The 25,073-nt window shown below is 42.6% G+C and overlaps 1 protein-coding gene across 1 annotated transcript; it reads right to left on the bottom strand.

Annotated features, from left to right (window-relative positions):
• Positions 1-870: 870 nt before the first annotated feature.
• On the bottom strand, positions 871-25,013 carry n4bp3 (NEDD4 binding protein 3). The gene is made up of 10 exons (XM_046030270.1): positions 24,720-25,013; positions 6,393-6,644; positions 6,096-6,267; positions 4,784-4,996; positions 4,326-4,447; positions 4,003-4,198; positions 3,834-3,926; positions 3,491-3,742; positions 3,044-3,302; positions 871-2,479 (listed from the first exon to the last, which is right to left on the bottom strand). The coding sequence occupies exons 2-10, from the start codon at positions 6,608-6,610 to the stop codon at positions 2,178-2,180; spliced, it is 1,827 nt and encodes a 608-aa protein (XP_045886226.1). The 5' UTR covers positions 6,611-6,644; positions 24,720-25,013; the 3' UTR covers positions 871-2,177.
• Between the last annotated feature and the right edge of the window lie 60 nt (positions 25,014-25,073).

Raw genomic sequence — 25,073 nt, 5'->3', positions numbered from 1 at the left:
ATAAACAGCACTGATGGCATTCAGCACCGCAACCCTCCTGCAGAGTGATAGCATGTGTGAGGTAAGAATATTTTCACATCCCACTTCAGTGAACCACTCCTGAGCTGCACAGTTATATTAAGCCCCAGTTTATATAATGTTTTAAATGCCTAGGTAAGGGTCTTGTGAGTCAGCCCCAGCTCATAACTATTTAGATTATGACCTGCTTTATAGACTTGCATGTGCCATCTCTCACTTTTCACACTATTTTATAGATTTAGTGTTTTGTCAATTCACTCATTTTATTAACTGGTAAATAGAATCTATTACCACATCTATTTTATTTTTTTTTTTAAAGCATTCTTATTTTACAGCATTTTTCCACACCTGCCTAAAAACTTGGCACAGTACTGTTTTTGCTCTCACTCATGCATACCCATAAACAACATGGATAAAAAAAAATAAATAAAAAAAAAGTGAAGTGTTAAACTTTCGTCCCTGCCAAGATATCCTTGGCATTCTGTTCTAGTTTGTACATTTGATGGTTTCCATATGAGCGCTTATTTTCTTGAACAAACAGGGATCCTCCTGTTTCCATCTCAGCTGACCTTTCACGTCTCTGCCGTCTGTACTGCGGGAGCCGGTATGTGAGGACTGGCTGGGGCAGAGCAGGGAGGGCCTTAGGGAGAGGTTGAGATAAGGATTGAAGGCTAAACCTCTAAAAGCCACATTAGTCCCAAAAGCCTCAATCGCTCTGTTCATTCTGTCATAAAGCGCCTGTCCTTGGGTTTTATTGGCACACTCTGGGGAGATTTTAAGCCCCTTCAGAACAGGCCAGCCGTCTGAGCCCTCGGGTGGATGCCATCGGTTGCACCTCTGACATTTTAAAAGTGATTTCTGGTGAGTTTAATTCAGACAATGCACAGGAAAAAAAAATCTGTTATAATGCAGGTTGCCGCCTTACACCAGAAAATGCCAGATTACTTTTACATTATTATCAATCCAAAACAAACATACATACATATTTATACTGTACAGCTTTAATTCCAGTAAATAGACAAGTCACAGTATGTTGAAAGGTCGATTGAGAGCTGGCTTTTGAATGTTCATATATTAATAATAAACTACACAAGAACAACTTCATCTACGTCATGCATTTGATGTTACTGGCTGTGCAACAAATCGCACCAATAGGTAGGACAGTCATGTTCAGCATAATCTATTGATTGCTTCCATTGCAATCAGAACATGTGGAAGTATGCCTATTTAAGACAACAGTGTTCTTGGAATACAACGACAAAAGGCCAATCAAACCAAAATTACAATATGTACTAAATATATAGGTCTCGCTGCTGGAAACTGAATGAGAAAAAAGTCCAACATTTCCAGTTTCTTCATTAGGGTACACATTTTTCTTGATGGCAAAGAAATAGCATTAATACCTTGGCACCAGATAGCTTTCGTCCCAGAGCCCAGGTCAAACCTGAATCCACAGAACCTTCTGCACAGACTGAGCAGCTACTGAGATGTAACAGGGCCACGTGAAATCCCTTTGAATCCTTTGGTTACTGTCAAGATTCTACAGCAGTCCAAACCAAAAAGTAATTACCAAATAAAAAAACAAAATAGTGACACACTGCATATAAATCTGCTCATTTACAGGTTTACAATTGGACAAAAGTGTTAAGCAGGACAGTCTAGGTGCTTGCCTGTATTTTCATAAATTGACACTGAGGCACAGACAGTATTTCTGTGCAACTACCCTCATATTGGTGTGCTCTTTGGGAGTTGATTGGTCCAGTCTTTGCAGGATAAGGGCATTAAATGACAAGGGTACATGGGCAGAGGATGGCAAATGGACAGGAACCTATGGAAGCCCATTGTCGCTTGGAAAAGAAGAAAACTAGATCATTTGACCTCAAAATTTGTTTAAGAAAGTCAACATTTTGAGTTATCGCAGAATAACTCAAAATGAAGAACTCAGACTTAGGTCAAAACTCACTATGACAACATTTTTGAAACTGATTTTAGTCTATCTTTTTTCCTTTTTGTGGTGGACAATGTTCTTCCGTAGAAAACATACTACAGGGAGACAGTTTGCATTGCAAATAAGTCACATTCAAATTTCAGATGATTCAATTCTCCCTATCCACGGCAACCCAGAGGAAGGTCTCTCCTCTTGTTTTTCACCCGTTCTCTCACTGCTCAGCTCTGGCACTTCTCTTTCCAATGTCCCTTTTCTGCTCCCTCCTCCTCCTCCCTCCTCCTCCTCGCTCTCTGCCTGCCCTCAGGTGGTGCAGTTCCCTCTCCAGTGCTTCATTGCGGTGGTACATCTCTAAATAGCTGGCCTGCAGCTCCTTCTGGTAGCGGATGACCTTGTTCTTTTCTGCCTGCCATGTCTGCCTCTCTTCCTCGAAAGCCGTGGCCTGGGCTTCGCTCTGGCGTCGCTCCAGCAGGAGCTCTGCACGCAGACGCTCCTCTGTCGGGCCCCCGCACCCTCCTGCAACGAAGAGGTTTACATGGCTTCAAATACAGGCCAGCATAGCCGTAGGGGAAACATAATGAAATACACTGGCTGCTTTTTAATGTGCAGAGAACTCTGCTCCTGACCTGGTTAGTCAAATAACCTGATTTTTGTTCCAAGCATGTAAACATCATAACTCAAAAATAACCCTGACAAGCTCCGGCTGTGTAGATAAGAAACCCCATTTAGATTCCTCACTTACTGTGATATTAAACAGACATCTGTGGTATATAATCATCTTGCTTTGGCATGCGCAGCCTTAAATAGGTCTGAAATACTCGTTATGGCTTTGCACCTTGTGACTGAATGTTGATCAGTTCAATCTAGTTGGTTTTATGTAAAGTTTTATGTATTAAGTCCTTTGAGACTTGCTTTTGGTTATGTGCTGTGTCCACAAATTAACTTCAACTCTTATCTGTGCTTGTGGTGCCTCTGCATGAGTAAACTAAGGTGTATTCCTTTTAAACATCAAAGCACGTAATTCAAACACTGGCAGTGACGATATGTACCCACAGACAATAGACGGATATATAAAACTACCTGTTGCCCCAGCTGAAGGACTCTCTTCAGCTCCTTTCCCATCCTCTTGTGCAGTCTGAGAGGGGAATCTGCGATGCTGTGTCCCCTGCAGGACAAGCTTTAGTGCATCTATCTGGCCCTCCCTGTTGCGCAGCTCTGTGCGGGTCTCCCTGAGCTGCGTCTTCAGCTGGAAGAGCTCACTCAGCTTCTGGGTCACCTCCGCCTGGGAGTCCCTGAGCTGCTGCTTCAACAAGGAGATCTCCCCTGACTTCTGGCAAACCTGAGAGATAGAGTAATGGGACAATACGAAATAGGGGCAGGAGAAACTTTTTTACTGACTTTTACGGACCTTCTTGTGATCATTTAACAGGACAAACAAGAATGGAATTCTGTTATCTCCACTGTGCCCTGTTATTACTACTTTTTAAGTGCCTCTCCCTGCCATAAAGTGTCCTTCTGAAGCCTTACCTCCCACTGCGTCTCCTCCAGAGTTGGACTGGTTCGCTTTACCGTGGCCCCAGCTTCCTGGCTCTGTTCTCTTTTCAGGCCGTCAAGCTCCTCTTGCAGTCGGTTCTTCTCCTGCTGGGCTTTGAACAGCTGCAACTGCAGGCTGCGATGTGAACGCTGGGCGTGCTGGGAAACCTGACGTAGCTTGGCGGCATACAGGCGTTTCAGCTCTTCCACCTCCTTCTCCCACAGGCGCTGTTTCCCTTCAAACACCTGCATGAGGCGAGCAGATGGGGGTCAAACTTCAAAAGAAATGGATGTATAGATTAATGACAGAGAACAGACAACAGACAGTGAGATTCACCTGTGCGATAGCACCCTCACTCTCATCCAGGTTTCTTTTCATTTGTTTCAGCTCATGTTCTTTCTCCACCAGGCGCTCCTCCAGATCCCGGACCTGGGAGAGACAACATGAATGACTTACCAATCTGTAAATCATACTTAATACGCTTATCCATCTTCCCAGTACTCACCACTTCCTCAACAGACAGGGAGAGGGTCCATTCATAAGGAGGTGGGGCCTCCCCTCCATATGGAGTCAGACGGCTCAGGGTCGCCATGCTCCGACACGCCATCTCCCCTATGGCCACGCCCCCTGACCCTGCAGCCTTTGGGCCTAGAGAAGTGCGTTCGAGGGAGCCGATGGTGTTGATGTGGCCCATAGATGCACTAGGGTAAAAAAAGAAACCATGAAGGCCAGTAATTTCTCTTCCATCACTACCCACGTAAAATATCAATTATAGCAACATGTCTTTTGAATACAAAGTAGAGCTGAGACAATAATGCTGCAGCAGACCTGATGTGAGCCAGGTGTGGGCGGAAGGGAGGCCGGTATGGTGGCAGACTGCTCATGGAGTTATGGCCCGAGTCTGACAGGTTATCATCCTCCTGGCTCATCCCACGCACAGAGGAGTGGCCCTACAAAGTCATAATTAGACAGTTATTCATCACTGTAACATTATTGGTTAATTTTTTATCACAAATAATGAATAACATGACAGATCATGAGTAGTTAATTGTATTGCTTCTGCAATAAATGTACCAAGACTGGATTCTGGATCAAAAACCTATTTCACTGTTCCCTGGCCCATAGCTCAACTTTCCACCAGGTTTAACTGAAGCCTAGGTTTTCAAGATATTTTTACAAGTAATCAACCAGATAAATGGACTAGCCAGCTTATTGGTGGAGGTGATAACTGGCGATGGACATCAATACATGGATCAAGGCTTTAATTTAAAGTCGTGTTTAGATACCTTGTTACCACTGGATGTCGGTCCTCCTTGACGGGAGGGTGAGGAAGAGGAGGAAGAGGTGGAGACAGCTTTAGGGACATGGGCGTAGGCTCTGTGCAGCCCATTGGAAACGCCATGGTCCACGTTTTCTGACTTGGAAGACGGGTAGAGGTTCTGCATGGAGCTAAAATTTTTGGGGGTGACAGGCTTGAAGGCAGAAGACCTAAAACGAGCCTGGAGAAAAACAAACCAAGAGCCGGAAAAGTTCAGGGCACTTGTAGAGGATGTAGAGATTGTAGAAAGTAGCTGGGTGAAGGCTGAAGGGGAGAGGAAGACACACAGGGCTTGGCTATGGAACATAAATCACAGTGTTTCTATAATATCAATACTGTTCCACCCTCTGTGTTGTTAGTGTTGATCAATTCAAGGCAAAAAAAAACAAAAAAAAAAAGCTGAGATTTGATTGCAGCAATAAATTCAGACCGCAGCAAGTGGCAGATTCTGGAAGCGATTTAAGGTTGATTTATGCTGGTAACCGGCTATAGAGGTGTTGCACAACGCTGCCAGAGATGTATGGATGTGGTCAATTTAACACAGCCCAAACAGCCACTTGCTCGCTGTATATCATTTAAATAAATAACTCAATAGGAAGTCATTTATCTGCATTTGTGCCTGAATCTGTGAATGACACTCAGTCCTCCTCATACCTAATGCTTTAAAGTAAAGTACCTTTACTTAATGTAACGCAATACTTAAAGCAGGGGTAGGCAATTTATTTCAGAAGCATTTGTCATTATATTTACATTATATATATAAATTAACTCTACATCCCAACAGCAATAAATCAAAAGTCTGGTATCTGTGACGGTCACAGGACTCTAATAAGTATGTCATTCCATTTTGACCAAATTAAATGACTGGCTGGCCTACCCGCCTGTCTACCTGCGTGCCCTCTGTCCCTGCACTCATGCAAATTAACATGTGTTTTGGGGGAGTGGCTTTAGAGGGAGAAGGGGGTTGGGATTTTTTTGGTTGGATATTTTAAAAATCTAGCTGTCTCCAAGCTTTAAGATTACCCTGATTCTTGAAGTGATCAAACTCTTATAGTACTACATGTCCGGTGGCCTTGTAATACACTTCTTTCAGCTCTAGCTGAAAATGAGATAAAATAGCTTCCTAAGGCAAGACAAGACATATTATGTTGAAACAAGTTTAATAATCAGTCATCAACAAATTAGTTTATTTTGATAAAATATTAGATTTAATCACCCACAAATGAGCTAAAACGTTCTTGATTGATCCTTTTTGCAGTGTTTTAAAAAGCAATATTCACCTTTTCGTACTTGCCCCCACTTGGCAGTGAGTTTTTGGTCAAATCCACCTCGGTGCCGTCTTTATGGTAGACCTTGGCGTATAAGTTGTCCTCCTCACGGGCACTGGCAGAGCTGAGGCCAGAGATAATGTCCTTCTTGCTGTCACAGCTTGGACTAGCTTTAGGCTCTCTTCTGTTTGGAAGCACAGTAGGTCAACTGAGGTCAAGTCCTGTCACATTTTATAGTACCCTCCCCTTCAAAAGTGCAGCATATGAAATGTGCTACATAAGCATCTAATTCTTTATAGCAGCACTCACCTGGTGATGTTGAGGTAGTTGAGTAGCTCTCTTTGGTTGAAGCCTTTCTTCAGGAGGCCGTTGGTCTGTTTGGGTCTCACCTGGGGCACTGCACGGCTGCCTTTAGTTGGAGACACATCTGGCCTCTCCACTAGACTGCCTACACTTCCCATGCCGCAACGGGAGAAGTTTTTGTTGGGACCACGGGTCAGAGGAAGAGTCTGGACTGAGGTTGCCATTGGTTACAGGGCTCTAAGGGGGGGTTGAGGTGCTCTGTAAAAAAGAGAAAAAGTAAAAAATTAGCTGAGCTTTCAAAGGAAGGTGAAGTAGGGAGACCTATTCATGGTAAATGAATGAGCTGATGACCATGCTCTTGATGGCAACATATCATTATAGGCTTTCTGCTTCTTAACAAACTGTTTTAAGCACATTTAAAATCTTTAATACCAGGTAACAGTTCATTCTGGACCTTTTAGGGCTGCAACTAACACTTATGTTCATTATTGATTCATCTGGTCATTTCCTCAGTTAATGGATTAATTGTGTGTTTGTAAAACGTCACAAAATGGTAAATAAAATGCCCAGTAAAAATTTTCCGCACCCAAGGTGACATCTTCAAAGGTCTTGTTTTGTCCGACCAAAAGTCCAAACCCCAAAGACCTTCAGTTTACTCTCATAGAAGACTAAGGAAAGCAGAAAATACATACACATCTGGGACCAGAGAGTTATGGTATTATTTCTTAAAATTACTCAAAATGATAAATTGATTATCAAAATAGTAGCAAATTAATTTTCTATTGATTAACTGATTGTTTAATTGTTGAAGCTCTAGAGCTTTTACACAATCACTTTAAAATATAACAAGACTAAGAAGTCTACAGCCACACTAGTGGCTCTGTGAGGTTGTACTTAGCCACAGTGCTTTGAGCTAAACATTAGCATGCTAATATGCTCAGGATAACATGCTATTTTCTTTTAAGCAAATATGATGTTTACCAAGGTTACTATGTTATTTTACCATTTACTAATTAGCACTAAATACAGAGTCAAAGTCAGTGGATCACCAAAGTCAATAGGATTCATCCTCTTGGAACCTTGTATGTCTGTATTAGATTTTGTGCCAATCCATTCAGTATATGTTAACATATTTCGCTGGAAAACATTGACCTGTTGTTGGCTCTAGATTAAATGTCAGGGAGTCACCAATATCATTAGGATTCATCCTCTGGGCACCAAGAATATCTGGACCAATCCATCCAATGGTTGTCAAGACATTTCACTAAAAACACAAAATGTCAACCTTGTGGTGGCGCTAGATGAAAAGTCAGGGGATCATCAAAGTATGTATGCTTTAGCTTCAGGGAACTATGCATGTTTGTTCAAAATTTCATGGCAGTCTATCCAATAGCTGTTGAGATATTTTAGTTTGGACCTCTTGCCCATTTACTGCGCTGTTGGTCTCTGGAGGAAGAGACAAACCGTTCATCAGCTGTGTTTCTCTATACATACAGCTGTCACAGAGCACAGCTAGAACAACTCAGCTTCCCACAACATCACAGCATAGCACTTCACTACAAAACAAACACACACATACACAGCTGACCTCCATGAAAACAATAGTAGAACAATAAATAATGATGTCTTCACAAAGAGGACAAATCCCAAACCAATTTGAAAATGTTTATTTCATGAGGCAGTTGTTACAGCATCAGTCTTGCCTCTTAGAAGCCCAACGGCAAATCAAGACTACAGGATCACACAAAACATGTACTCAGTGAGAGTTATGTTGTTTTTTCTGAGGTAGGGCAGCATATGTCACATCACAATCCTGTTATGTAACTCCGATCCGACTAGGTTGCTAAAGCAAGCCTTAAAAACAGCCTTATAAAAACCTGATGGAAGTCCTTTGTTCAATACACATTATGGACAATTGAATGAAGTGATGAAGCAGCTTATTTTGTTTGCAAATTCCCTGTCTCTCATGAAAACCATGGTGTATCCAAATGTACCAATCCCACAGCATGCCTTCGTAAGTCTACCATGGCCTGAATACATTTTGTAACTGATATGATGGCTGTCTTTGTGAGTTTAGGTTTCCTATCACAGCAGGCGACACCTACCCAAGAGGCACCATTGTTTTGTCAACTTGAATTTGCGCCTCTTCAGCTCTACGCAGCAAATTGTATCTCCACAACCTCCCCATCAACATCGATTGTTGAATCACCCACATATCCCCTCCCTTCCTTCTGTTCAGACAACCTCATTAAGGATCACTATTGATGTCACCCTTTTGACCCTCTCCCTTCCCGTGCATAAACACCCCCACCAGCCATAAAACCTTCTAGAGACCATAAAACACACAAATACGCAGCAGTCTTTCTGACTACAAACAGGACCAGAGGGAGGCAAATTCTCCTTTTGTGCTCATCCAGCTTATAGCACAGGTAGCGTTTAAAAGGGCAATTAGATACCAATCTCCAATACTTAATATTACTTAAAACAAATTTTTTAAACCATACCACAAATCTTGAGATTCATTTCCTACCTTGTATGCAATGCATACTACTGGTTTGGATTAATTTCATTGTATTATGAAAATAAACTGGACAGGCTTAAACGTTGCTCCACACAGGTAATCAGTTGTGTTATTGTTCTGTGGTAATACGTTTGCGTCCTTTGTGGATTCCAGGACATCAGACATCTGATATTTGAGATATGGCTGCCAAAAAATGTCTATCTATGTGGTCACAAGATGAACCACAACCTGAAAGATCACCAATAAGCAAAGATGAATGTTGTGATAGGATCATGTGTACTTGATCATTTCTTGTATTAGAAAGGGTGCTGTTTGGCAGGTGACTCTTAAACCTCACATATCCGAATGTCCTTAGACGGACCAACAAGGTGAGCATTCAAACCTGTTCCTGGTGGCTCCTGCATTACTGTAAAACAAGCTTTACTGAAAAATATAGCAACAAACGGTCACTAGCATGGCTTGATTACCTATCTCACGTCAGTTTCAGGTCTCTTGAAGTTGTTTTTTATACAATAGTGAAATGAATTCAACCACATGACTGCCTGGAAGGTAGAAAATCAAGCTTTGGAAACTTATTTTTAATAAAATTTACATTATGTACATGATCTGTTGGATGAAACTCCAGTATCGTGTTTAGAATGCTTTGACAATGACAGTCAGTCAGTGCACACTCATGACACACACACGCTACCTTAAAGCAATTTCTCTCTCTTGCTGTCACACCAAAATATACTTTGTATGAGCACAGACACCCGCAGTAACACTCTGGCATCTCCTCTTTCTTCTAATACAATCCACATTTATCAAGTGCTTTGCACTGCTGGCCTCAACAGTTATAACTATTATGCAAATGGTTCAAATAGGCAGAGAGAGCTCTGCAAAGGCAGCTCCAGCCCACTCCACTCAGGGCTCTCCGCCAGGCTGAGATCAAAGCAGCCCAAGCTGCTCATATTTATATTCATGAGGTACTATTTCTCCCAATGTAAAACTTTCCACTAAAGCATCCGGCTACCTAATAAGCCAATATAACACAGGCTGAGCTCAGGCTGAGGAAAGAAACCTGATAATCAATGATGATGAATATAATCAAATAAAATGTGACACACAAATGTGGGTACTGCTCTGGCGCCGTCCGACCAGTAAGTCCTACTGTCTTACTGTGTGTAAGACATGATGCATATGGGTCAGTGCAGTTCATGCTGAGTGTGTATGTGTCTGACACCATATGAATAAATCATGAGTGGGCCAAACCTAATGGCCACTGGCCAAGGTCTGACACAGTATTTTTAGATATGGTATTTTACTCAGTTTATGTCTTGTATCTGCCAAAGACATGAGGGGCCAATCGATGCTTGACGGGAAGCTGGGTTTGAAGTGATGGCGGGTGAGGCAAAGCAATTTCTTATGGGTAGACAGGAGGGTAAAAATCCTTTTAGGCTGGAACCACAAATCTTGCAGGACTGAAGATATCTTGCATCCAGTTGTTTTCCATAATTGCCTTTTAGTTTATGGGCCCAAGTAAACCAGGAGACACTGCAAGATTTACAGCCCAGCCCGACTAACCAAGGGGCCTTGAAATGCAACACACCTCCTTAAATCACACACACACACACACACACACACACACACACAGCAGTGCTTTCTACCAGTTACGGTCTAATTGAAAAGTGCGCTGTTCTTGATTTATGCTTCTTTCAAAGCAGAGACGAGGTCTTTCAAAAGCTGCTAACTTTGATCAAACATTAAAATGTTTTAACATCAGCGTATAAAAGAACTGCGTAGGTAACAGATGAGCCTCTCTGTCCTTCTGATGCTGTGCACTTTTATCTGCATCTGCTGCGCAAGTTTCTGGTGTGTAATGTTTCAAACTGGAACTCTAAAGTAAAATTAGTACATGAACGAAAACCTTTCACAGATTTACTGACTATATCTGATCTGCACACCTTGTCAGCCTAATGAATGTAGCTGAGCATCAGTATAATAACCTTGTGGCACTATACAGTTTATCAAACTGAAAAAGGTATCAATATTAATAATGTTTGTAATTGTTCAGTTTGAAGGAAATATGCTTATCTAGCAATATAAGTGTTTTCATGATGTATAATTTCTTCAGATTAGATTATTAAACCTGAGAATGGCATCTCTCCCTTCTGTTTTCATGAAAGAAAATCAACATTATGTTTGTCAATATTATACACTCCTAGTGATCTTTAGCAAAGGAAAGGTGTGAAGAAACATGCTGCTGAGAGGTGTGAGTCTCTTAAGGTTTGTACCAGGGCTTTACAGTGGTAAAGGTTTTTGGTTTGAGTTTTCTCAGGGTGATATCCCAAATCATCTAGAAAACCATACAACTGCCACTTTGATACAATCACAAAGAAAGCAAAAAATGCAGCCTTTAAGAAGAGGGTTTCAAGGACGCTCTCTACTAAAATATTGTAATCAGGTCTCCTGTGGGGAAAACAAAGCTTTCAATGAAATGGTTGAGTGTGGAGAAGTGACATTTCAAACCCTCAGAGACAAACAGGTCAGCACTGGGACTGAGACAGAGGAGAGCAGGACAGGGAAGCCAAATTCCAAAGATGCTTTGCAGAACACAAGCTCGGGCTCGTCAGTTTTTGTTGCACAAAAGGCTCACTCCCACGGATGCTTGTGTGTGCGCGCGGGTCACTCGACACAGCCCCAAAAAAAGCATAACGCGCGGCCTGCAGCTCCAGATCCTCTGCCCTCTTCCCTCGGTGCTCTCTCTCCCCTGCTCCATGATCAAAGTTTGTTTACGTTTGTGGGGTAACTTTGCAGGTTACATCTAAAACTCCCACACAGCGCACACTCTGTTATATTATATAAGCTCTATCAAAGCTGTGCTCGCTAGGTTTCACAGATGTTAGTTGTTAGTCTATAGAGCCATTACCAAATCAGCCACTAGCCTTATTTAATCTATACAGAGAACTGCAGTATTATATTTATCTCTACTCTGATTGCCTGACAGCCCTCCTTTGGACACATTCTATCAACAAACAAAGCCATGATAAGATATTATGGTGGTTTGTTGCAGTGTCAGTTATTTGACTTATCATGCTTACAGTAAAAAGAGTACAACAATACTTAGTCTACAGCTAGGCTAGTACCTCATTGGGGCTGTACTCAGGCACAATGCTTTCAGCTAACGTCAGTATGCTAATAGGCTCACAATGTTTATCTGCTAAACTCCTGAAGTTTAGCAACTCCTGAAGTTTAGCAGATAATTTTTGCCACATTCACCACACTTTTAGTTTAGTGTGTTAGCATGCTAGCATATGTGAATAAGTACTTAACAAAAATGTAAACTGAGGATGATGGGAATGTCCTTTATTAATGTACCAAAGGATAAACCAAAGAACTGCACAAAATGACCATGATGACTGCGGTAGATGAAAAGTGAGCGGATCATCAAGGTCATTAGGATTCATTGTTTGGGAACCATGACATAGGTGTTTATAAAATTTCACAGCAATGCAAGTCGGGCAATAATGGTGGGCAGACGGACCAACTAACCAGCAATGTTATCCGTAAAGGTAGCATGGCTGAAAAAGGAACTTTGATTTTCCCAGAATTCATGAACCATTTCATGTTTGTGCTGGATTGGCCGTCATCCGGTAAAATCTTCCACTTCAAAGAAAGAAATGTGTTTTACATGTCCAACAACAGCAACAACGGTTCAAATTTTTTGTTAGGAGTAACAAGTTGGAAATTAGCGTTTTGGCTAACACCCGCACATTTGAATATCAGAGAAGAAAAAAAGGTATCGCTGTCCATGCCATTCAGTGATCTCTTGTGGCACAAAGAAACATCAGGAGTGAGTTCTTATCATGAAATATGGTAGCAAAATAAAACAAACACATCTTCCCTCTCAAAACATGTGGGTGTCCTACAGGACAATTGATAACATAAAAGTTTTATAATAGGGCGTGGTGGTGCAGTGGTTAGCACTGTCGCCTCACAGGGTTGCCCCGGCCTTTCTGTGCAGAGTTTGCATGTTCTCCCCATGTCTGCGTGGGTTCTCTCCCGGTGCTCTAGCTTCCTCCCGCCGTCCAAAGACATGCAGGCTAGGTTAATTGGTGTCTCTAAATTGTGGATGTGAGTGGTTGTCTGTCCTGCGATGAAGGTGTACCCCGCCTTTCACCCAATGTCAGCTGGGATAGGCTCCAGCCCCCCACGACCCTGTACACAGGATAAGCGGTTGACGATGGATGAAAGTTTTATAACAAGTGCAACTTTTCAACGAGGATCAATTATCCCAAATATATTATATTCTGGATGACCTGAACTACCACGGGAAGCACACAATTAAAGTCATGTAAATTCAAGTATGACTTGATCTGATATTATGATGTTTCAACTCTCTAAATTTGTCAGCATCTGTGCCTTAGACCAACTAGGAAGGAACCATCCTACATGTGCAGCAAAGGAGCGCTCCACTCTCTGATTGACTATTACATGCTATCGTGTAATGTGGTGAGTGTGAGAGTGTCTCTTGCTGTGGGGCATTACTGCAGACGAGTGCTCGGCAGCAGCCTCTAATTGTTAGCAGGTTATTCATTATGGATGGGAGACAATCAGGCAGACAGACCTCGTTCCTCTCCACAGACCCCAGGGCCATTCAGAGGAGCCAAGACGTTGAACAGCAGGGTCATGAAATGTTCTTTCTTCTTGTGCGTCAAGGCAATTTGTGTGTCCTGTAGCATCACAAATCTGTCAAATCTAAGACACAAGCTACATTTCAGACATGTAAATTTGGTCAGATACTTCAAGCTATACTGCTTCGAGGTGATTCTTGTCTTCTGTTTTCTGAATGAGAGAGTAGACAGAAATTGCCAAAAAAGGTCAAAGTTAATTTCATGATACTGGAGATGAGGAGCAGTCTCTCTGTGAAACACGGGACATAAGTCACTGGCGGTTAGATGTGGTGGCGCTAAAGCTGAAGGCCCAGTGTTCAGCCTCACACTGTCTCCATTGATGACAAACACTGGAGTCTTTACAGAGGTCGACAGGTCATTTTTAGTCATGGCTGTAGATACAGGATGCTATTGAGCACACATGCAACTAAGAGCAGACACAGACGTTTTATTCTCCGAGTTCTGACAAGGGAGAACTGCCGGATTTTAGGGAACACTGGAGCAGCTTGTATACTATCCTGCACCATGGTATACACTCTGGAGTCATTATCATGAACTCCAACTATTTTACTAGCAGTGTGTGATGCAATAATATGTTTCTTAAAGCTATATTTTACTGATCATCACAATTACGTGGACAAACAAAGATTTATGCCAAGATATGACTGAAACGTATAATATCTCTATACTATAAATAATTAGTCTGCCCAGTAAATTTACAGTATATTGGACTTACTGAAAGATAAATCCTTCCTCATCAAAATGTTGCCATGCCTGTCATCCATCTCATTATCTTATCTTGAACATCTATATTAAATGACATTTTAGTAATTTGAGATGGCTCCTTCTCCAAGTGGCTCTCTGTGCTAAGTACAGATATGTAATTAATAATTTCCACAGCAGCCTCCATGATTACTGAAAGAAAAGTTAGGAGAAACTTAAAACTTGGAACAAGTTAGCGGGGGAATGGCTACTTTAGAGGATCTGCAATTGCAGCAGGTTTCATTCCGATAAGCCTTACAACTCTGTTTAGAAGTTACTGGCTGGCTCTGACCTGGTCCTGCTCCGCTAAATCAGTTGTCAAGACTTCCTCTGAGGCGGATCAGCTGAGGTGAGGTTCCTCCCTTTGCATCTGTTAGCCTATTGATGGAGGTCTGCACAGTGTGCCTTTGCCTTTACTGCCTTTGCTGACTTTACAGTATTGTATTTCTGCACTGAATTCAATTATTAGCTCAGACTACAGTAGCAATGTTGGGGTTATCTGGGGTGACTGGATGCACTGGTGTTTCATGGAACCTCATTGATCTGGATCTGACTGATGTTACATAAGGTTGCTTCAGTGTGAGACGATGGCACCCGAGGGAGTGTGTTCACAAGGCCACCTCTTGCCTCCAAATGTATTATGGGTTATTTATGGGAAAATGTATTCAACTACAACCCTGTTCTGATTCTGTTTTGTCTGTTTTGTTAAAATATCAGTCTTCAAAAAGGGATTGATTGCATAATCCCTAAAGTTGTTTAGATAAATGTCTGTGTTGATCCCTCTGTAAGTGTTACAAGTTCAGTCTCTATGTGTGTGTGTGTGTGTGTGTGTGTGTGTGTTAAAGAGAGATTAGTCCTAGCAGCATAATGGTACCTGACATCAGTGTTGTTTTAAGTGACATCCACTTGCCCTCCAAGTGGCCTAAATCCTTCAGAAAAAGAGAAATGTATTCCTTTAGCCCTAAAGACAAACAATATAAAGAGAAACTGGATGATGCATCTTTACACCACTGGAGCAATTTTCCAATATTGCAAGAATCTTATGTTATACAGTGCCTGGCATGATGAGAGTGCTACAAATAAAAACAAACATGTTCACTTGTTTTGAGACTATCAAAGTGATGAGATCCTTTCCTTATTATGTATATGCCCGATTCCATTAGCAACATCTGAGATATCACACTGGATAAACACATTTTCTGTCGATCAAGGAGGTAAACAACAGTAAAAACAGCACCATAGAAACATTACCTCACCTAACTGTGGAATTTGTGAGGAGGCAAACAACAGAATGGCAGGCTATTTATTTCATCTAATCTTGAATCCAGTTCAAATTCTCTGTTTGGTTTATGTTCACCTTGTTAGCCAGAAAAAAGCCCGTACAGTGTTTGCCAACTGCCGCTATCAGCAGAGCTATGTTCAACACAGAGCAGACGTTCAGAGTGAAGAATGTAAAGGGAAAGACCGATGTGAGGAAACAAACTCACATTCCTTACATTTCTCACCAGGTAATTATTAATGTGCCTTCATATCACCCAGCACTGATAGAGGTTTGTGGGTTATTTGAAAAAACAAGATAAAACCCTAAACAACAGTGTCTATTATCCAAAGCACCTTAGTTCCCATGAGAGCTAAGTTGGTAATATCAGACATTTAATGACTGATAATTCCACCACATAATTAGAGCGGGGGAGGCATACACTGTTAAATTGAGCTGATAAAGACAAAAGCACGGTAGCTAGCTTCTTATTAAATTCATTACAGCCAGGATAGAGGGGGACGGGAGCAGAGACTCTCTCTTTTCTCTCTGTGGCTTCTTTGTTTCCTGGAGTGGTTCATGTAGGAGTCACCGTTCTGTGATTACAGCGATAGAAATCGAGTGGCTCCCACATCGACCCACACCTGGACCAATTCCACTTTAACAGCCGCAGTGAACGTGCATGCATCTATCCACACATCCTGAATATCAGGCCACACACTCAGCACAAACACAAACAGGAAGATGTGTGGACTGCAGCTGAAGATGGGTTGGGATTCAGAGGAATATGCAGATAGATATGGACTGACACACTGTATGACTTCTTTAAATGTTAATGTTTTCCAATTTAGACCTAAATAACGTGGTTAGATAAAAGGCTTTATTTGATCTTATCTGTACTCTAACACCAGAAGGGGAGCCGAGCAGACTGCGTGTCAGGTAGTAAACACGGATGCTGACGCACGCTGATGCCGAGTCAGAGGATCAGCGCTTTTTCCTCCTGTGGCGTTTCTCTGTAAATAAAGTGAGTGTCTGTTGTTCGTTAGTGCCAAGCAGCAGCACAGCGGGAACTACTGCAAATCAGCTTGTTCAGCCAACTCGGGTCACGACTTTACTGTAAAGAGTTAACAATGACAACAAAACAACACGGAAACCAGGAGTGAAACATCAACATGCGGAGAGTTTCACTTGGCAGTGACATTTTGCCTCAAGCTATGCAATTCTAAAAAACACAATCGGTAAGAACAAAGTCCGTACAATGAAATCTTGTTAACCAGTTTGGGTATAGCATTGAGCCATGAATGGTCCTCAGGGGGAATTCCTGGGACACAAATAGACCATCAAACCAGCAATCATTAAAAAAAAAAATGCAGAAAAACAACTCATGTTACGGAAAAAGGGTTTATTGAATAGATGAAGACAGCTCAGTGGAGCAGGTAATCCCATACATTGTTAAGCACCATGTGGCTCCATTTTTGGGATATTCAATAATTAACAGTTAATTAGCATATTTGTTCTGTGCTGGGAGTGAATGGGGGAGGCTGAGGCTGCTGCTCAGAGTGACGTCATTCACCCAGGAGAAAAGATTTAGTTAAAAAGTTAGCTAATTCTAATTCAACTCCACTGCAAACAAGCATGCCCTGTGGGGCTAAGTAATTAACAATCAAGCTGCTTTCCTCTCCTCTCCTCAGCTTAAGCTGTTCTTTGACAATGCAGCCTGAAACCACAGTGAGTTCAGAGCATGTTGAGCAACATGAATGTATGTATACACATACAGGTTAGACGAGTTCTTGCTTTTATCTGAAGCCCAGTATCACACATTAGACTCTGGAATTTAGGTTCTTTCAGTTTCAAAGGTTTTTATGAGCAAATAAAAACCCAAATTATTTGATGACATGAGGCCAACAGAGATAAAATGATAGGTAGGAAAAATGAAGTCGCTTGTTTACCTGTTTGTCCACCTGAAACTTCACTTCTCTGCTCCTGATTCCATGCTCACTCTATTTCTCTCTCTTACTGTTGGCTCGCTCTACTGATTATCATGCCACATGACTTCCTGTTTCTCAGTCTGCGGTGGCAGCTGGGAGGTGTGGATGGGAGGGAGCTGCCTGGACCTTACCGGAGACCTGCAGGCCACGACAGGATGAGTTTGCACTGATCTAAAGAGAAGATTAAGCTGATCTTAAGCTGTGCATGAGGACGGTTTCACTACACACAGCAGCATTTACCTGTTTTACATAGGAAACCACTAAGTTGACCTCAGCAGCAGCTACAAGTCAGTCTGGACTCCCCTGGGAGAGCCTGGTACTTTCCTGCTCACACTCCACCCCCTGCTTTTTTCCTTCTCTTATCCGCCTCACCTGCTCATCTCTTTGTGCACTTTGAGCCCTCTCAGGGGGCCAGTGTGGTTGGACTTGTTCTCCCAGTTCCAGAAACAAAAGCCCCGCATGTGAACCAGTCATTCATATCACATTCGATCCAGACCTGCATCAACACACAAGATCCAACTTCACCGGACAAATACCAACAATGTAATGTGTCTTGTTTGCTCATGGATAATAAGACAACAATGAGGGATCAGACTTGGGTTAAAGGGCAGCACGAACACAGAGAAAGGCGGATGAGGGTAGGAATAAATAAGAGAGTGATGAATAGAAAGATGAGGAAAAAGTGGAAAATGAGAGCATGTGTGGGTTGTCTCGGTGTGGACCATCTGGACAATAGTCTGAGTGTAAGTCTCCCTTCCTGAGGCTGGGTTGCTGGATGGGTTCTGTGCTGTATCAAGTTCCATAACTCAAACTGAAGACACTTGCATCTGAAGAGGGAGAAAAGAGAGAGCATTGTTCTCTGCTCCTTAACTAGGAGAGAGCGACTCCTTATTTCTTTCTTCGTCATGCGATGTAGGACGCAGAGCTGAGGGGAGTGAAAGAGGTATCTACTGGCACCAATAGGTGGGCACACAGGAATCCCAGCTAATAAAGCACCTTGCCAACCAGAGATGCACTATGTAGAGATTGGCAAGCTATTAAAGGCATTCCAGAGCAAGAATGTGATGTTTTGTGGTGCCCTTTGGCTTGAACAGTGCAATTTGGAGAAAATCAGCTGAAAAAATGAAAGGAGAGGATAACCCCATCAAAGCTGGGCAGACCAGTCTAACACTTGAGCAGGTGCTACTGTACCCCTGTCATTACCTCTGGGCCCCACAGGCATATCCAGTCTCAGATTCCACAGATTCTCAATTGTAAGTCTCCCAACAAGAAAGCTCTGGGAATCTGGAGGAGGGGTGAAGGTGGTGCATGTGTGTGAATGGATGGAATAATGGCAGAAGGAGGAGCGAGGACAGGGTAGAGAGCGGATAGGAATGTGGAGATCCATAGATGGAAATACATGGCAGGAACAACAGAGAGAGGCTAGCCGCGGCCTGCTTACAGATACTGTACCTGTCTGACCAGTCCACTAGACGAGACGACAACCTGGGCTAGACTCATTTCCTGCATAAGCTCTCCTGGACAATAACATTACAGGAAGCAGCTATGGGAGGTACGCTGGATATCTGGCTCTAGAGAAATAACATTATCCTGGGTCAGACACCCACCTGAGCTCTGGTGTGTCTGTCAGTTTGGCATTAGTTCTTTTAGAAAAACATGCCATTTTGAAATTCTTTCAGTAAGCATTTAGAAGAAGCTAGCAGGACTATCCTATTTCACAGAGACAGGTTTCACATAAAATAAAATAAATAATTGGAGAAGAGTTCAGTTCTTAAAGGAACAGTTTGACCTTTTTGGAAATATGCTTATCTGTTTTCCTGCCAAGAGATGTGGTTCATGTCTGTACAGTAAATATAAAGCTAGAACAGCAAACATTTAGCTTAGCTTAGCGCTAAGACTGTAAACTGTAGAAACAGCTAGCCTGTCTTTAGTCCTATCTACTAGCACCTCAAAGACTCACAAAATAACACGTTATACGTTATTTGAACCAATACCAAAAATGACAATTATTTTGTCTGGGCAGATTTTAGACACAGTCAGGCTAGCTGTTTCCACTATTCCCAGGCTTTGTGCAAACCTATGCTAACCGATTGGTGGCTGTATATTCATACTTACTGAAAAAATGCAAATAGAGTGGTATCGATCTTCTCATCTAACTCTTGGCAACAAAGTGAATGATGTGTATTTTCCAAAATGTCAAACTGTTTCTTTAAAAAAACATATCAGACGGGTAAAACTGCAGGAGAATTACAGTGCCAGTGAGTCTTAACCATTGTCCCACTTTGGTACCTGTGTAACCTGACTGAGACATGCGCAGGTCATGGTAGCTGAATGCAACCTTTAAATCCACCGTATTGATTTTATGTAAAAGAAGGATGTGACAGCGAACTGTAATGCGGTTGGAGAGAGCAGAGCTGTGGCTGCCTCGCCAACTGCTACTTGTTCACGCAGATATAAATAAACAACAATGCCCACTCGCAGAGGAGGGCTTCAACTCGTGGCCTTTTGTTCTGCAACGCTACAACTCTTCAGACTAAATAAAAGAGACAAGGGCCAAGTACTCTGCACGCACACAATTCATCCCCCACACACACACACACACAGGGTAACCATTGCTGCTGATATCTATAGAAGGCAGGTGAGTGCGAGCGCTCCTCACGGGTAGATAAGCCCAATCAATAAAAACATAAGGAAGCTATAAGGCTGAGCTGAGGTGGGGGGACAATGGGCTACATTTGTTTACAAGACAATAGCCCCAGAATGAGATGCTGCCAGAGTTAGCAGCTATTTCCGTCTGCCGCCTGAGTTGGTGACATTTAGAGACAATGGTCACAGTATGGGGTCTGTCCAACCTCCTACACTCTCAGACCTTTCCCCTCTGAAGGTCAGAGGGTGCCGCTTATCCCATGCAGACAAAACTATTGTTCAGCAGTCAGGTGGCAAGTCAACCAACCATGCAGTCAGTAATAACCTGGGGAAATACTGGGCACAGTAGACTTTACTATGATTAAATATTAAGTATCTGACGGGCCTGGTTCATCTGGGAGCAGATAGAAATAAGCATGTGGGCCACCAAGCTAGCTCCTCAGTACACAAAATTCACCCTTACCTACACTTACATATCCTCAGTCTGTGATGTTCTCTGCTATCCGTGAGTTACTTTGTGAAAGGTTTTGTGGCTATACGTCAAACATTCATCTAAAAATTAATATAGAAATCAAAGGAATGGCTACACAATTGCAATGATCATTCAATTAATGTTGTGGGAAGCAGGTGTTTGTAGAAGGTGGACAGAAGCTTTACATTGAAATTGTATGGAAAGAGGTCTGACCTATTTGGATTAGACAAGGAAAGCAGAGAAAATGTACTCGTGTCTACATCAGACATCCAAGTTAGTTGCCAAAAAAACCTCGTCCTTTGCTTTGATGTCTGCACACTGTCATATATCATCAATGTGTGATGTTATCATCCCAGGTGTTATTTTGTGATCATTTTAGAAGAATTCTTTTTTCTGCCTTCTCTGCACCTTCTTAAGTCAGTGACACCCTGGTCAGTGGTATATTAAAAATAAACCACCAAATTTTTACAGTGTTTAGGGGACTATTTTTTTTAGTACTTTTTTGGCCACTTGGGGGCAAGGGAACAAGCTGTAAACACACACTGACATAGCCATGTTGTTATGGCTAACATGTTAGCAAACAGTTGCTTATTCACACATCCAGGAGATGCAGAGTAGTTTTTCTGGGCAGTGGCACCTGAGTCACTTTCCTTTTGGCTCTCGTTTGGTCTCCTTCAATATTGATTAGTGCAGCTTTAAAGTGTCTTTAGGACACGTTGTTTCCTTTTAATTTAATTTAAGTTGTAGTTTTATGATATTGTAGTTTTAAATCTGTCAAGAGGAAATGTCAGGAATGGCAACATTCTTTCAAAGACCAATCTTCAGCTATAAGGAAACACCTGCCACATGGAGATAATGATTAACTTGGTTGTGTTCTCTGTCTTGGCACGTAGAAAATATCTCAGTTCAAGTCCTGCAACTTAATCCAGATTTGTGTAAAATAAATCAATGTTTTACTGAGACTAATGAAATCTGAGCTGCAGTCAAACTCACACAAGACTGTGAGTGATAACCACGTGTTTGTGTGGGCTGGTTAGTTAATGTGGTTAAACAACTGATCATCTAGTACTTTACTGAAATATACAAGGAATATAACTTAATAACATATAGACCAAGACTAAAACTTTACTTTGTAAAATATGACAAACAGGAATCATGAACTTGTTAATAACAATAAGAACAACAGCAAAATCAATAAAACAATAAAACACGGTAATACAACATAACAATAAAAACACATGTTGTGGGAAGGTAAGATAGAAGGATAACGGGAAGGCTAGACTATAATAGAAGAGCCTTAAATGAAGAGATGGACTTGTTGTTCCAGAGGAGGCCTGATGGCACAATATATTTTCTGTTCAGTTACTTACACAGACTAACACTTTCTTTTGATCCCACTGGCAATAAAGTCATGCAAAGTTTTTTCCATTTACTGTGATAGCTTTGAGCTAAACAGCCTTATATCCAACAGTGGCAGAATCTAGGCTGGCAGCCCGGCACGCCTGGCCAAGCCCCACAGTGATTTTCTTAACCCGGCCAGGCTTTAATCGCAGCGACAGACGGCCCAGAGAGCGTATCAGGCCAGCCACAGGCAGAGGGATGACCGAGGAGTGAAAGCTCTAAGTGTAAGAGCACGACACTTTCTCCTCAGAGCGATCAGGCTTGGCCTTGTCTATGAAGAGTCTATGAGATGAGTGCAGACAGGAGAGAGAGCACAGAGTAATAGGATAAGCCCAAGATTAGGAGCAAACAATGAGAAAATGGGGAGAAAGGGGAGGAAAATCTGCAGAGTAAAAGAAACTGAGTTAAAGAAGGGAGACAGGCCGAACCCAGCGAGTGAAAGTAGGGCTGATTAGTGTTTGATTAGCTGGCTGGTCTGAGGGGAAATCTATGTCAACCAACACAGTGGCATTACGACTGCGCTCTGCCTGCTGCACCATCTGCTAGACTGAAGTATGCATGACTGACCTGCTATGCACTTACATGCTACACAACAAAAAAAAGCCCAGCAGTATATTGTGCTGTCGTTCCCAGTGGTGACAGGAAATCGGAATGATTGGGCTCTGGCGGCTCTAGTTTTATATTTAAGGTTTACATAAGGACTAACATCATACTGTGGGAATGCGGAGGTGTAGAGTTGATTCATAATGACTGTTCTTGATGGAAAGGAGTTTGTATCCTCCTCTCTTTAGGTTAGGCAACACTAAGCAAATACTCAGCAGACGTCTGACCGTTCAGCAGAATATGTGTTTCATCAGCTGCCGGTGCTTTAAGGAGATGCATGTACTGTATGTATGCACACACACACACACACACACACACACACACACACACACAGAGGGGTGTCCCCCCCCCCGGGAGAACAAACAGCTGAACGAAGACATCACATCACATCAGCTGTCTGGGTGATTATGCTGAGAGGAGAGCAGCAAAGAGACAGACTGCGCTAATAGGTTATCGTCAAAAATCTCCCAATAGGCTTTCAGCCAACAGATGGGCGTGGCAGGCAAATATCAAACATTTTAATAATTGATTCATCTACGTTTTTCCTCTTAACATCTCTGAAATGTTCAGAAGGATGTCATATGTCCGTTACAAGGTATCAGAGCTTAAAGCGATGTCTTCGAATGGCTTACTTAGAGTGGCAGGAAATTCTAGACACAAACCAGAGAAAAGCTATTGTCAACATTACAGATTAGAAGAGGCAATATTGGGGAAGCAATCGATCGTGCTAATGTGACAAGACAGGTAGATGACGAAACTGTTCATTTCAAAGAAGCTACAACAGGAGATTCACATATAACATTAGTGGTATCTCACCATGCAGGTGAGGTGAGGTGCTGTTAAGTCACTTTCTTTAGTAGCACAAATTAAACTCCACCTCCATTTTATTTGGTTGGGAACAGAAGTTCCAGACACCAGTAACTCAAAACTTCTACACAAAAACATCTGCATGGGGACAGAGACTGGAAAATATGATGTGTGTGTGTGTGTGTGTGTGTGTGTGTGTGTGCGTTTAGGCTGAAGTGACCCTGTAACCTCGCAGTCATTCCCAATCTCACACATCTTTAGCTAACCCAGCACTGTTTGATCTGTTTTCATTTGCTTGTGCTGCTGATGATAAAGGAGGGCCCATGGCAAAATCTCACTCATCTCTGTGTCACACAGAAGTGTGTTGGATGAGATGGAGAAAAGCATTTTTGTGCGGTGAGTTCAACCCTAAACAATACTTAAGCTGTCTCAGTGATTGCCATGCAGTGATCAGTCATACACATTCACATGGCAGCAGTGTATCACCCCACTATCACCTCTTTGAAATCTCCTATAATCCATTCCTAAATTACAGGACTGGTTACAACGCAGTCTCCAACAACAACTCACACGTCTATTGTCTCTCCATTGTCAGACGCACGCCTTCACTTGCATCAGCACGCACCCATAACCACCACACTCAAAGGGCTCTCCCTTCAACGCTCCATGGGTCCTCAGGTCAGAGGTCACCTGTGGCCTCTGGTCTCCAGGACAACAGCCTGGCAGTCCCCGACACAGAGCTGGTGTCTCCCCCTCACCGTCTACCCTCCACCCACACTCAGGCTCTCTCACACACAGAAACAGCTTTTGTCCCCAAACTCCTGTGCATCAAAAGAGAGCCAAACATTTACAGCCAAACACTGTTCAATACACTGCAGTGGAAGTGCAGGAGACCACCATAGCTGCAAGTCAAAGTGACAGAAAACAAATGGCAAAAAATAAAATAAATACATCCATCAGTCTCCTTCTTATTATCTGGCACACACTTGAGAATTGTTAAATGCCAGGACAACAGTGAAATCACAACATAAGGATTCATCCTGATTTAGAAACAACAGCCCTGTGTGTCATTAGTTTACAAGCATATGTTCAAGTTTGTTTATTCGGGTCTAGTCTGCAGGAAGTTTTGAACATGACACACATACTTGACACAGATTCCGGCTGCAACGCTGCATGTGCAGGGAGGGGGGGATCACGAAAAGATTAGAAGAAGTGGCGCTCACCATATTGTGCATGCAGGACATCTCTTGGACCAGCTCTGGTACTCTGCTGCAGTTTTGTCTCTCGCTGATTATATAATGAAACAAACGGCGTTTACGTGGCTCCGCAGGATATTTTCCAGAACTTAATGCGGGGCAGCAGAGAGTGATCTGTCCGCTTGCAGCGTGGAGAGAGAGAGAGGGGGAGAGAGAGGAGCGCAGGCTGGGACTGTCTCGTCTTGTTTCCCTCTCGGAGGTTTGAACAGCGGAGAGCAGAGTGAGAGGAAACGTGAGAGGCAGGGGAACATGTGCCTGTCCCCCGGTAACTGGACTGACACACTTCAAGTTGGGAAGAGGGACAGCGCCATCTAGCGACCA

Source organism: Micropterus dolomieu, linkage group LG19 (genome assembly GCF_021292245.1).
Source record: "Micropterus dolomieu isolate WLL.071019.BEF.003 ecotype Adirondacks linkage group LG19, ASM2129224v1, whole genome shotgun sequence".
Lineage (NCBI taxonomy): Eukaryota > Metazoa > Chordata > Actinopteri > Centrarchiformes > Centrarchidae > Micropterus > Micropterus dolomieu.
Note: the sequence above shows the minus strand (reverse complement) of the source record. Positions and strands in the feature narration are given on the sequence as shown.